Source organism: Myzus persicae, unplaced genomic scaffold (assembly GCF_001856785.1).
Source record: "Myzus persicae strain clone G006 unplaced genomic scaffold, MPER_G0061.0, whole genome shotgun sequence".
NCBI classification, from domain to species: Eukaryota; Metazoa; Arthropoda; class Insecta; order Hemiptera; family Aphididae; genus Myzus; species Myzus persicae.
Genome location: NW_019104477.1, coordinates 534795 through 550758, shown reverse-complemented (window position 1 = coordinate 550758; position 15964 = coordinate 534795). Strand labels below are relative to the sequence as shown.

At 28.9% G+C, this 15964-nt stretch overlaps 1 protein-coding gene across 3 annotated transcripts in view; it reads right to left on the bottom strand.

Moving 5' to 3' along the window:
• Positions 1 to 14336, bottom strand: part of LOC111042452 — a 73496-nt gene extending 59160 nt beyond the window's left edge. Inside the window, exons 1-2 of one of the 3 annotated variants that reach the window (XM_022327076.1) lie at positions 14002 to 14336; positions 12643 to 12822 (exon numbers count right to left, since the gene is read on the bottom strand). In XM_022327076.1, coding sequence (XP_022182768.1) covers positions 12643 to 12822; positions 14002 to 14321 — 500 coding nt within the window. In that variant the 5' untranslated portion in view covers positions 14322 to 14336. Of the gene's footprint in view, positions 1 to 308; positions 572 to 12642; positions 12823 to 13009; positions 13226 to 14001 lie in introns of those variants that run through there. The other 2 variants (XM_022327077.1, XM_022327079.1) reach the window with 2 other exon arrangements.
• Positions 14337 to 15964: the final 1628 nt, after the last annotated feature.

Sequence of the window (15964 nt, the reverse complement as noted above, 5' to 3'; positions counted from 1 at the left end):
CAGTTTTTGAAATAAATAATGAATTTGAATGTGAAATGATACTACTATACCATTAGTGTTACAGTACTATGTGTTAAAAAAAGATTCAAATTATTTAAATACATAACCAAAAACTACTTTTAAGCCTCCAAATTATTAAAATGTCCAAATATTTCAGTTACTGACATACACAAGAAATATGATAATACAAAAATATTCATAATAGGTGCCAATACAATTTAAAGCGCTTATATAATATTCTATTTTATAAAATTATAAATTCGTGATTTGTATTTATAGTATAGTTTTAACAATGGATTGAAACTTACATTTGAAAAGTGAATTTCTATCTGGATTTTAGTTCCGTCGAAAAAAATATCACGTGTACAACAATAACACTTCACCACCACAAAAAAATCAAAAAATTTAAGTAAAATAAATGAATTAAAGATAAACGTTAAAGAAAAACAAAAACAAAAATACGAATGCAAAAACACCCTTTTCACCACAATAGATACCGCGAATAATACGATTAAAAAAAAACAACCATCTGAGCGCATTCGAAGTTAACGGACAAGTGTGTCGGGCAAAACAATAAGACAGTATAGCGTATGGTTGTTGATAGCGGCATCGTCCATTTCTCCGGAGGAAGTTCCCTCTCACTCTGTCGGTCGGTTAAGGTTGAGGTCGTTAAGTAATGAAATTATTAATATCAGTCAACGATCTTTCTTTTTTTCCGCAGACTAGTTTTAAACACAGTAGGATTAAAAATAATAATTTCAAACATTTTCTGAAATGTCTCATGTTAAATGATATATTTAATAGCTAGATTAAAGCTAACAGGTTTACATATAATAATATTGGCATAAAAACATCGAGCATAAAACTTTGAATACTAACGATAAAAGTGTAATTAATTTGTCACCAATCAACGGTTTAGCAATTCTTACATTCTAAAATCCACAAAAGAAACTTAATTGACTATTGCAAAAATTTAACATATATTGATTCTTTTATCATATTTTTTTATCGATTGTAAACAATAGCTTCTTACAACATTATTGTAATTATATAATTCTATTTATATGTAATATACTAAATACAATACATATTGATAATTCTATTTCTATACATATATTCATCTCTCGAATTTGGATAGGTACGCGTTATAATGATAATATGATTATAGGATTATGGTCTAAATTCATTAATTTTTTTTTCATACTAAATATTTTATATATATGATCCATAAATATGCATAAATCAACATATATTTATATTATTTATCTGCTTAAATTTTATTATGCTGAAATTAAAGATAAAAAATAAAGATTAGTTTTGAAGTTACGTACTAATAAACAAAAAACAAATAATTATAAAATAATTTTTTTTTCAAGAAACTTGTGGATAAATTCACTATTTTCAAATAAATAGTAGATTATACGATCAACACACATATAAATTAATAGCAACAGGCAAAAACCAACAACTATCAGCAACTAATTTTAACTCGTCTTATTTAATTAATTTATAAATTATCAATATCTAATAAAATAACAAAATACAGTTAGATGAACAAAAATTAAACTGTTTTTAATTTTTAAGTATTTTTATTATTTTTATTATTTTAAATTGAATTAATAATAACAGAGGATATAATAATATGACGCATATGGATTAAAAAGTTTTAAAATTATTAATTCATTTTTATATAAATAACTGTTTACGTAAATAACATTTACAATTTATAACTGCTACTAAAGATTATAAACATAACACTATCACCATCTTTAGCATTAATCTTTAACAAAAATTAAAAAAATATCTTCAATAAATGCTTTACTAATAAATAATCGGAGCTTATATCTTGTACAGAATGCAGTCTGTTGTAACATATAAAAATATTAATATTATCTTATAGTTCAGCTTTCAGATGAATCAGGCAATAGGTAATTTAATAATTGATTAATGTTCGAAATTTTTTTCTGAAATTTACGAGATTTGAAATTTCTAATTTCTGTTAGATAATTTGAAAAAAAAACCTGTTTATAAATAATTTATCATCAGAATCAGGCATTTAATAAAAATTAATTATTGTACTTTTAAAAATGAATCAGTAAAACTTGGAAATAATATTAATTTATATAATTATATTTATTTTTCCTAACAATAATATACAATGACACTTTGGATTAGGTAAAATTCAAAATCAATTAAATAAAATGTTAAAACTAATGTATCCAAATTATATATTAAAGTCATTTTATTTAAGCTTAACAAATAACAATTAAATAATCATTATATTTATATATATGTTTATAAATCTATCATTTTTATTATTGAGCTACAAAGATTATTCAAAAATATAATCAAATAAATTAAATAATAAAAAAAACTTTGCAAAATGAATTTATAAATACTGCACAATATTAATAATATTATTGACTTTAATACAAATTATCCTAATTCATGAACATTTTAAAGCTCATCAAAATTGAATCTTATTTTCTGAAGCATATTAGAAACGTAGTATAGGATACCTACATAATGAAATCGAGCCGTTCTACTTTATTTTACCGTGTTCACTGAATTTGAAAATTAGTCAAAAATTAGTATTCTACATTTTATCTTGAAAACATAAAACTCTATTTTATTAATTTAAATAGTACGAATTCCTATAGTTGTTTCTGCCTGGAAAATTAATGAATATATTAATATGAAAGGTTATTAAATGTGTTAATTAAATAATTACCTATATTGCAGAGCTATGAAATTTTAAATGATACTAATTTACATGGTTTTCAAATGTATTCACATTTCACTTACACAAATAATTTCAATGAACTATTATTCTTTGCAAACCTACACTAACCATAATCTTCCAAGAGATTGAGACAATGTAATAAATACCTACACACAAATGGTCTGGGAATAATAGAATTTTTAGATTATTAGATGATGTACAAAAAAATGCACCCAAAAAGATGGTTGGTATAAAGAATATTTAAATTCTAAATAATAAAATAATGTAGAAAATAAAGCAAGCAAAAATGTCAAAACCTACATACAAATAATAATCAAAAAATTCCATCAGTACTTTTTGATAACTGCATCTACGTGTTATGACATACCTATTGGCTATTAATTATTTTTATACTTAGTTAACATTTTTACATATTTAACACATCTTTTACAGTTTTACCAATAAATGAATTACCCATTTATCAGTAGCCTTTAAATAAGTTTTGTTATAGCCAACATCTAATGATACATTAGGCATTAATTGATTAATTAAACATAATACTTAGTACATTGTTTTACATTTGTATTGACTGTATCTGTATATTATTGAAGTAAATGTTTTAATATTAAGTGTCTAAGTTATAACTCTTAGAATAGGTAACTAATAGTAATAATGTATAGTATCTATTATATTTACATTATATTTTATTTTATACATTTAAATAGTACTAATTTAAATTAGAGGCCTATAAATATATACCTATATTTTATGATATCTATAAAATAAAACAGTTTATTAAATAGGTGCCTATATTATTTACGGTTTGAACCATTTTTATGAGGGCATATGAATTCTTGAATCATAAAATGTAAAAATGTCAGTAGACGTCTAATACACTTTCACAAATAAAATAAGTTATTTCCCACTTTTGTGGTAAATTCATTAAATAAGACATTTGAGATTAAAACTTAATGTTGATAATTGTTTTTTATTTTGCTCAATTTTATAATAAAATATAAATGAAAATGACCCATTTGTTTCAAACAAAATAATAGGAGCATGAAAGACGTTAATAAAGCTTTTATATATTTTGATTAATGACCGATTAATTTCAATCAGATTTCATACTTTCAGAATATCTTAGGCTATAAGCAGTATGAGCTATAACCTATAGGTATTATTAAAGCATTCGATATCTTTATAGTTTCAGTATCTCTTGAACAATCCAAAAAACTGATACAATTAAATATTTAATAAATAAATTATACTTAGAAATGAAATATTGTTATAATTTTTCATGGGGAATTTTTTCGGTAACTGTCTTCACTGATTATTGAAGAATTATTTTGCAATTAAATTATATTTTTAATGAAGACCAATTTTTTTTATAACTTTATAACAAAAAATATTTCTCTCATACATGTCTGAAATACTATATCAATATAATCTATTGATAAAAGTTTTATTAAACAATTTGTTATGTCATAACATATTATATTAGTTTAATATTTTTGTTCTAAGTTTTGTATCATACATATTATGTTGTATACATTTGTTTGAATACATACCTACTTATAATACTATTATAGATACATAAATATATTATACAATAATAATTAATATTTAAATATAACATAGGTGTATTATATTATTTTCTTTAATGAATGACCCCATAAATTATATTGTAACACACACTTGATGTATTGATGTCATATCTGAATAAATTTCATAGCTACCTACCTAATAATTAATAAATAATAGACATGGCACATTGGCACCACATGAATTTCAACTATAATTTGGAGAACAGATTTAATTATAGATATAAATGACAATAGAATTACAAAATGATGCTAAATCAAAATTTTCAACCGTAACGAAGAAATAATCACTTTTTTTACCAAAAAACCTCAACAATTACTTAATTGTATGTATTTTTTTAAAACTATATTTGACTTCAAACATTTTACATTACCATTCATCATTGATTTTTTAAGTAATTAAAATATTAAATTAATGGTAAAACAGATTTCCACAAAGGAATATATTAGTATTATGTTTGTTCTATATTTTGTTGTATTTAACACTTAAATACACTAAATAGCGATCCAGAATAAGTATCGTATTTCATATTCTTATAATAATATCTTTTAGAATAGGTAAACTAGTATTGGTAGGTACAATTTAACATGGACATATAATACACTGTTGTCTACCACGATGGGTGCTAGGTAGTCGTTAGGGAGTTGAAACCACAAAATTATTGATACTTGAACGGCTGGACATGTCTTATAAGAAACCACAGGTGTGACGCACTTATTTTATTTTAACAACTACTGCTTATTTGAGTGTAGGTTTTTTCGTTTCGTTAGGCTGGGAAGGAGAATTGAGTATTTTGAGAGTTGGTTGTAATGACTAACGGACAACAAATTGTTGGAGACAAACTCTCCACGGGCAAAATGTGGAAGAAGTACAATCAGCTTATTATCCTGAATTTTACTTGGTGGCTTTTGTGATGTGCATAATAATAATAATAATAATAATAATAATAATAATAATAATTAGTTATTATTAATTAATATACCTAAACGTGTAAATTGTATACCTAAACCTTTTTTAGTAAGAAATAGTCGCTAGCTGAAAAATAAATAATAATCGAACTCGACAACCACAGATGCTTCTAGGCAGATCGGTATCGACGTGGAATAATAAACAATTATTATAATTATTTAGTGTAGCTAGCAAAAAAAAAAAAACAATTAATTTTATCTGAATATCTATTATTAGTATTTATAATCAATGGTGTTACACTAGTTGTTGGTAAAAAATAACTAATAACTAATCGAATTTTCACAAATTGCTTGCTAAGGTGGATGGCAGCTTATCGGTGGATCCACAGTAAAAATAAAAATAAAAAATATTATTCATATAGAGTATTTACCTAGCGTGGGGTACAATGATAATATTATAATAAAATATAATATCCTACCTGATAATATATTGCTCGCATTATAGGTAATAAGCGAGTCTCGTGTATAGATTTGGCATTTTCAACGGGCAGCGAAGTGCACGGGATCAGCTAGTAAAAGTATAATGCTAAAATATTGATTGCTTAGTTATAACTTATTAGCCTCTTTAAGTTGTATCATTTTTGGATATCAATGCATGTGATTTTGTGATTCTATTTGAATAACATTTACCTACTGGCTACCGGTTACCACCATACAATTATACACAATTATATAATTATTAGTATTATTGACTCGATATTTGTTGTTTTATTTATTTCATATAAACATATCTTACATAAAACTGATAAAACTGTTGAATATAGTTCTATCTTTTATACTTTTATTAAACATAATAACCATAGACCTTGTTCTATACCTACAAATTATTTAAAATAAAAAACACAGTTTTTTTCAAAAATAAAAATAGTAAAACGATAGGTAGTTAATAATATTTAGGGTGTGTGTAAGTGTAATAATTACTCTTATTGAAATTTTATTAGAATTAAAATAATTCACGTTTCAGGTACGATCGACGTTGCGAAAGATAGTGTGCACAAATGGTCTGTTCAAGTTAAGAAATGTAGTGTTTGACGACCAGTTTTCGTCAGGCCGATGTCAGGCATTACCTGTTATTTGTCACCACCACCCAGTCAATTATCTGTATACCTGCCTAATAGCATCACCACGTCCCCGAGTACAAGTGTGCAGCTAACTACTTTTCTTAGCTTGAACAGAGTATATGTAGGTTATAGCCTATGTGTATAATACATAGGTATAGCTTATATTATATATTATTGGTATTAGATTTAGTACCGAATATGATATATTAATTTAGTATAATAATTAACTTGACAAACACATAATATATTTTGTGATGTGTAGGTTTGGTTAGGTTAGCTAGGTACATAATTTAGGTGTAAAGGTATATTTACGCTGACTTTATCTGTAATCGTACCTAAATATTTATATGATTCGACCGTTAACGACGTTGACCCGAATTCAACAAACGACGAAATAATAATATCAGATGACGTTTTCATATATGTATTAATGTATCATAATACCTAAACGATTTGATTTCTGTTTAAAGTAATATTAATATTCATATTATTAGGGATGTTGCTAATAACGAGTATTCCACACTCCACAATGTTCAGTCGAAAAGGCAGTTCGAATATTTGATACTGAAACCCATTCACCACATTATTAATTGTTATTTATTTCCTAGGTATAGGAATTCGCGATATTCATATTATGATGTATGAAATGTATGAACTATGAATGAAATCATGTTCCCTACTTAAAAAAATAATTTTTATCCATCCACCCACGTGGTCGGTTGTTCAAATAAACTTCAAGAACGTACTCGATACCATTGGGTTTTCAGGTTATAAGCCATTAAACTAATATGGTAAACGTAATCACACTCGAAAAACGCTGCTATGGCCATCAGCGGGTAACTGAAAAACTGCCAGTTTTCTGAGAATAATCCGTCGTAGAGAAATGAGAACGATATTATTCTAATGCCATCTACATAACAGATATGTCTCCAGCGTACAGCTGTGAGAGTATTCTAACCGTTATACGTACCGTCACAGCTAGAGGGCAGTGCACTATACGTAAAACCGAAATGCCATATTATGTTCGTTTTGCGTGTAAATTGTAAGAATATTTACTACCCATCTACAATTTTATTAGGAACTAAAAACATGAAACCGCTCTACTAGTATACTGTACGGTAGGAGTCAAGTTTAACTTGTCATCGAGTAGGTCACTGTAATGGATATTGTGTTAAATTTGAATTCAATACTTCAATGAAAAATCATTGCATACGAAAAACGATTCTGAGTTGTAGATACTGTCTGTCGGCCTATTACTTATTGAAGTAATTTATTCTATCAATTATAGTAAAACAATGTAGACTATAGAATGACTTGGATGGAATAAAATCAATCTTAATGTTTTGAAAATGTCATTGTGTAAACGAAATAAAATAAAATACGTATAAGTTTCTAATTGCCACGAAAAATATTTTTGAATTATAACAAAATAATTAAAGTCGCTATTCCTCGTTCAGCAAAACACTTTTCATTGACAATACCTACTTAAAAAGCTAAAAAATAAATTGAAAATTTCTTATGCTTTTTAATAGCTCACAAAGTGATAGAATTTTCTATCATAAACCACAATTAAAATTGAAAATCGAAGCATTTGTTCTATCATGGTTTGTTTATACGATTGCAAATAAAAAAACACACATCATTGTAAAATCAATACATTTACCGCTTAGCTCAGGGTCTATTATACACTAAAAACAACAATTTAAAAAAACTCTTGTGATCGATTGGCCACAGTAATTTTTAATATTTCATCCGTTTCAACCATGTTTGTTTCCTTTTCATTGTTGGGCACGTCTGATCGAATAAAATAAAATAACACTACATATTATTTGCATTACAAAAATTTTACGAGAATATTTGATTATAATAACTTTTATATTTGTGGTTTAACGTAAACATAATTTTTAATCTTAATTTCTTATTGGAGGAAAACGATGTCATATTTTTGGAGGAAAATGGCTTTGGCCATTATTTTAAATAAAATTTCCGTCTTCTACTTTAGTGCAAAGGTTAGATGTACGATATTATTTTGTTTTATTCATTCGATTTACACCGAAGCGTAATAGTACTTAATATCTTACTTACTGAACTGAAACAAGTTACATATTTCACCGAGTTAAGAACAACGGAGCAATTAGGAATTGTATATTTGACTTATTTTCGAAGTTATAGCCATTTGAAGTTTATCATTTATCACGTTAATCACGTCTAGTCTGCAGTACCAATGTAGCAAGTGCACATAAGTACCTATGTAGGAACATCCTACCTTGATGAAGTGTCCGGAAATGACACTCGTAACGTGTCATCTGGGCGGAGGTGATCAAGATTCATTTCACCAGTGCACAACGGAATAATTTTGAAACGCATGGTTATAGATCAAAAATATCGTCTTATTACATAAGACTGTACTTCAAAATTAAAACAAACTCGCGGACGCAAAAGCGGCGTCGGAAAATGTGCTGGTGATTAAGACAAACTAGAAATACAGGATTGGTTACCTTATGAAAAATCGGTGTAAACTTATATGATGAGGTTTTATTAGATTTTATGATGTCTGGGAAAGTTTCCTAGATATATTTTTTTAAATAGGTTGCTATAAAAGAGAAGTTTATTTGTAAAAATATTTAAAAATTAATGACTGTCAAATGTTGAACCCACAATTCGTCAAAAATGTATGTTGTTTATAATACATACATTTTTTAAATTAATTTTTATTGTAATCAACCGACTATTATTATGAATATTATAATACCATATAGGTGATATTTGATATTATTATTCTATTATTATTATTATTATTATTATTATTATTATTATTATTTACACGACAAATACGTGTATAACGGATATAATGTAAAGGTATAAATTGACTTGCAACACTTATTATAGGTAATACTAGACAGTCCTAAGTCTATGTAAAATGGGAAGGATATTGTTGTTGGTTGAATATATCATAATAATTTGATGAGCTAATTTAACATGGTTGTATACTTGTATATCATCATAATGAAAGCTCATCAGAACTAATTCACATGTCACCTGTAGCCCCTGTAGGCTATATAGGCAACCCGAAAACCAATTCGATAATTGGGAACCAATTCGTAGTCGTCTAGAAAAACAGCTGTTGAGACTAGGATTACAGTGAGCTGTGTTTATAATAATGCTCAGCGATTCCTTCTACCGTACTTAAAACGGTCGGACCGCATTGATTAGAAATCTCATCGGATTTACCTTTAAAGCGCTATTTCACATCTACCATGTTCACGTAACCGTGTGGAACGATACTCCCTGATTGGTCAATTCATTATGTCATCAATCAATTGATACCACAACAGTTAATGCTGTAAATTTGAAATATTCCAAATGACTAGTGGTTACATCGTTTACCAAAGCCGAAATAACCCGTGTAAAATAACCCTGACCAATATCAAACATAATATACTAAATCCAGAATATCAACAATGAGAAAAACGTCGTACGCGGCAAGGTGTTAGCAGAGTAGCAATTTTAATGTTTTCGGCGGCCACTTTCAAAAGTGCCTGTCAGTTATGGCAACCGTGGTTGGTCACTACCAGTTGCTTCGACCACAGTCTATTACCTTATGACGTATATGGTATATTTGCAGCGAGAGGGAAACCCTGATATTTTCAGTAGATTATAAATTCATAACTAATAATGGTAAGTATTGATTACAAATAAGTCTACCGACAAAATTCGTTATCGTTAACTTTTATTTCATTCACATTCATGATCCATCTCTCCAGATTAACGAAGATTTTTTACCGAATGTATTCGAGTGACAGTCTGAGAGTGAGTTATGTGTACTATAATATATTATGGCGATGTGCAGTACTATATGGTCTACGACTAAATTTGATGAAACTTTTGTTGATTGAAACTATTGTCTTATTCATATCAAATCCGGTCCGACAAAATTCACTGAAAGTTTTCCAAGGATTACTTGCCGAGTGGCTTAAAAGGTAGAATTTAGTTTATCTACAACAGTAAATTATATTATTTACAGGTTTCTTCTAGAAATAGCCGCAACCATTTCGACGCTTATTTAGAGTTTATTATGATATATGTGTATTGTCTATATCTTATAGGTTTTATTAGGTATTATTTTATTGTGCATAATCATTTTCTAACTTCGAGTTATTGAATCAAATGTATTTAGTTTATATAGATCATATATATTTATCACATACTATAAATCTGCTGCGTTATTTTATTATTGTGGTTAACAACAATGCAATTAGTTAGGATAGATTTTAGGATGTGCATGTATTTTTTAAGGTCATTTCACCTTAGAGTAGAACTTTCAGAATTAGAGTATAATTGTTTGATAACAATGATTAACTATAAATAATAATAAGTAAGGAGTAATTCAATATATTCCACGTTATCAAATCAAAAACTTAATCTTGTGCATTTTGTCTTTCTGAAGTTTTTTTTTATAATTTCTAACTTTTTTATTGATTTACGATGACAATATGACATGTATTTTTTTTAAATTAAATTATCTTGTAATAGGTATATTATGGTGGGAGCGAAGGCCTCCGAAGGTCCTCCTAAAATAAATTATTTAGTATTCCTTAACTTCACACCTAATGTGCTTCTATGGCTACCTACAATATAATTTAGGCTGTAAATTTATATCGACTACAGCTACTCGCATGTTTCACAATAATATTTTGTAGGTACTGTGTGATAATTCTATAAATGCATTTTATTAAAATCAATTTTAAAGTTTTTTAATTTTTGCCATGCTTTAACATTAATACGATGTTATATTGTTTTATTTGAAATGTATAAACTATAAGTAGAAATTAAATGGTCGTAGAACACCTATGCTACTTTTTATTTGTACTGCAAAAAAGTGCATCCGGAAATTAAAATAGAACATTAAATAATAAACTATGAAACTGAGTTAGTAAAAAATACTAATTCTGTGTTAATTTTTCCGACCTAGTCAAATAATAATATGTCTATAATTAGGTGTTTAATATAATGAAAGTTATTTCCATAAAAAGTAGCTTGTAAAAATATACAACGTAATGTTGATAAGTAATTGTTTGTATGTAACGGTTGTGATTTTTATGCAATCACGGCTAATTATTTTACACTTTTCAAATGTGATAACAGTATTATTATTCCCAATTTACTTTTACATGTAATATAATTTAAACAACTGATAAAACCATGACTCATTCACAAAACGAAAAAAAATGAATGCTGATGAAATGTAACGTGTACAATGTACACTGTACATCGTACACATCACACGCGGAACTCAAATAAACACATGATAATAATTATAATTTAAAATTAACATTTTAAACCGCATTGTGTTTACTTTTTTTATAAATTCCCAAATAATGTATAATTATATAATGTAAGTCAAAACGATTAAATAAAAAATAATTTTACTATAGAAACTAAGTGTTCTTAGTTACAACTATAGAGCATCAATCACTAGGCGCTATATAACAGCTATATATTCGGTATAAAAACAATTTTTTTTTTTAAACAATTTAAAACGTTAAAGTTGTTTTACAAGATTTATTAAAGGCAGCAATAATTATAGATGTTTATATTCAAACCAGTATTTCGTTTTTTCATTGTTGTATTTTATCAACAGTTTTGTCAGATCATGAAACTCAAAAATTTTGCCAAACTTTTAAACTTTTTACGTATCGACCAATATTTTTTCATTTTACAATTATCTTAAATGCTTTTAATTCCAGATTAGTAAGGTACAAATTGTATAATATCTTTGGAAAAAAAATTTATAGAACCTTTTAAATTAAATATGGGATATATATATATATATTTGTTTTACTCAAAGAAGAATGTGCAATCTGTGTTTGATGAACACAATTAGCGAATGAGATGGTAACACAAAATATATACAATATATAATATACATAATATATATAACTTATATACACATAAGTACCTATGGTAAGTAAACTTTTTGAAAGTTAAACACTATGTAAAATTTGAAATGCAGTGAAGAGTATTCAGTCTATTAATTTTTTAGTTTATGTAGTTTAAATTCAAAAATATTAACCATATTTTATTTACCAACGTCGGATATAAGAATCACATTTTTACGAATCAATATTTGAGGTACTTTTAATAATTAAACTAATTTATACTATATACTATATAGGTATCCAAATCTATATTTTAACAGATTACCTTCTACTGGCAAGGTATTCTTATGTTTTATTTAAAATGCTTAAATAGAAATTATCAAAATTGTTTTTATATAATCGGCACTTACTTGGACGATAAATGAAGAGCGTTGCAACCATCCACGTCCTTTTCTGAAGGCTTACATCCCGAGTACCTGATCAGCCATTCCATACAAGCTACATGCCCGTTGATGGACGCTTCGTGCAAAGCCGTGTATCCCACGCACGATTTCTTGTTCAGGTTTCTTATACCTTGGATTTTTAGAAATCTACAAACGAATAATTGTAGATATTTTTATTTACGATACGTCTGGTAGAATAATTATATGATGGCTATTCGCTGTACGTGTACAGTAAACCAACTGCGTGTTATAAATAATAATAATAACAAAAATAATTAAATATAAAATCAAAACAATTTCGCAAATTATTATAAATATCCGTTCATCGTATCACCTCAGCACGGACAACTGTCCGGTCCTAGCGGCGTAATGCGATCCCATTGCACCACGCGAGTCCTCAGCGTGGAGACGGTCGGAGTCAGAGTTGGCTATGAAACCTAAAAAATTGAAGTCTCCCACCCGGCAGGCACGCAAAACTTCCGCGTCCAGTTGTTTGTTACTGATCAACAGCACTTGTCGGTTGTTGTACATGTACGATGCGTCGGACATGACTGCGAACTCCGTTGTGAGCAGACTGAACGGGAAAGAACGAAAACGGATGGGGAAAATAAACTGAAAAACATCCTCTCGGCCGTGCCACGGCGATCTCCATACATACACACACACGCCGCTGAAGAGATGCGTATCGGCGACGGCGGCTAACGTTTCGAAACGATTTCGTAACTTTACGCGGCCAACTATGAGCGCTCGCGACTTTTACGCTCTGCGGGATTCCATCGTCGTCGATCGTTGATTTCGATAAAACGCGCTCGAGTTAAGCTTTTTCACGTGTGGCAAAATATAACGGTTTGTAATAAATAATGTAAAATTGTTTTGCGATAACACGACGCGAGCGAACTACCAGCCCGTGATTCCCGTATACAAATAATTTATCATAATAATTAAAAATATAACATAGAATTTTAGAAAAAACGTCTGTTACAATCCTCATGTTTGACCAAAACACAAAATAACTTGCATACTAGCTAGTGCATTACCAGTCAATGGACACTAATTTTCTCCAAAGACATAAAAAGTTATTTATATTCGTCGATAAACTCTATATTACTTTATAGGTACAACTACAAAAATCAAATTGTTGTAATACATGCAGTCGCATACTTTTGTATTTTTAGAATCCCCTATTTACATGTATTATCGAATGTTGTGCACGGGTTTTAGATCATGTTTTCTAATGCACTCTTGCATGCATGGTGCAATTTTTTAATTAACTAAACGCATATCCCGCGGAATAATAATACATACTACACAACTATATTGACTTGCCTGTTATTGTCATGAGCCGGGAGAGCTAAAGCCGGCAGACCTGAAGCCGGGGAAGCTGGAGCAGGGAGAGCTGGAGCCGGGGGAGTTTGAGCCGGGGGAGCTGGAGCCGGGGTAGCCGGCCGTGGAGCCGAACAGGGGCTACACGAGTCTTCGCACACGTTTTCCAGACTGAATTCACCGCTAGAAATGCCACTGTCGGACATATCGTCGTCCGACGACGTGTGATGCTGCTTATGCAGGTCTTCTCTCCCTTTGCAGTCATCCGAGTCCGATGAGTTAGTCCGCGTCCAGCCGAGAAGCAGCAACTTCCATAAACACATGATGATGTCCACTGTAGATATTCCCCGAACGTGGCGACGCACCTCCACGAAAGTATGATATAAGGTTTGACAACGGTATATATAGATATTTATTATAAGGCACTAAGGTATAACGTTTTAATATTATATCGCGCGAAATTGTATTTGGGCATGCGATGTACACTATAGACGCACCGCGCAGACCGGCGAGACGGAGACGAATGTGCGCTGCCGTGTATATGTTGCAGTGATTTTCGTGCGTACGACGATTTTCTACGGTGGAAATCTTTCACCGCGGCGATCAAGTGATTTCGGTAGCCTCAATGCTATTTTGTCTGTTTTCAATTCTCGGCGGACCGCGACCAATCGTTCTATTTTACCTGACCGTCCGACGATAACATCATACATCATACATATATATATATATGTAATAGGTATGTTAGGTTTGTGTGCGTCAGTGTGTGTGAGAGTAATGTATATAATACACACATCCGACGCAGAATCAGTGCATTGTGTATGTATAACATAATAATAATCTGCTTCTATATATATATTATTATACATGTGCCCAACTCCCGACGAGACGAATAACTTCTGTAGTTCTGTCAACGCGACAATATAACTTCGTGATGACACGTAGTCGAAAATCCTTCAAATCTCTCGGATTTGTATTTGTTGGTACATTGTACATCAAGGTTTATGATGTAACATTTAATCTAGTATACATATATACATATATAATATAATTGGGAAAAGCATCGTAAGACTGGTGGATTTCTCTAGACGTTAAATAATAAAAGTAGGTAAAAATTTGATTGCGTGAAGTAAGTACAAGCAGTATATTTATAATAAATAAAAATACAGGATACCTATGCTATAATATTAACTATTATGTGTTAGAATATTGCTCAGTTAATACATTACTGTATTACGTATTAAGTGGATACTATAATATAGAGTTTCGATTAAAGAAATAAACATATTAAATTTGTCAACCATACTTAATATTGTATACATTGAACACCCGGACTATTTGCATTCCATTGATTTATACATGAATGAAGAAATAAACTGTGTAAATGCGTTTTTTTCCCATGGTGTACAGTTAAGTGTACTGCATTTCGAATGATCGATTGTTTGAATTTATGCTAATACTACTGTTCGGTTGGCCTACCTATATGACTGATATAGATTTTTATGTCAGCTATATAAAAATAATTATGAACCAAATTCAGATGGCAATTATAACAAACAAGTATATTTTCATAAGAGTTAAATAAATTACAATGAGCAAATACAAGTTAAAATAATAAAATTCTTGTAAAAATCTGAAACTTACTAGAGTCAAGGTAACAAGTTTTATTTAACTGCATCGTCAAACGTGGAGTTGCTGGAAATTGTGTTATTGAATAATAAATTATTATTATTATTAATAATAACTAATTAATATATTACGATAATCATTTAACTATACTAGGTATTACAACATTAGTTCTGGTGGTATTTCACGTATAACTATAACATATTTTCTATCACGTGAAATAAGAACATTTACTATAGTAAATACTTAATAACTTACAATTCAATCTAATAATTCGATGAAATGTTTTTGAAGTGCATATATTTATTGAAAAAAATACTGTTAAGTCTTTGGAACATCATTT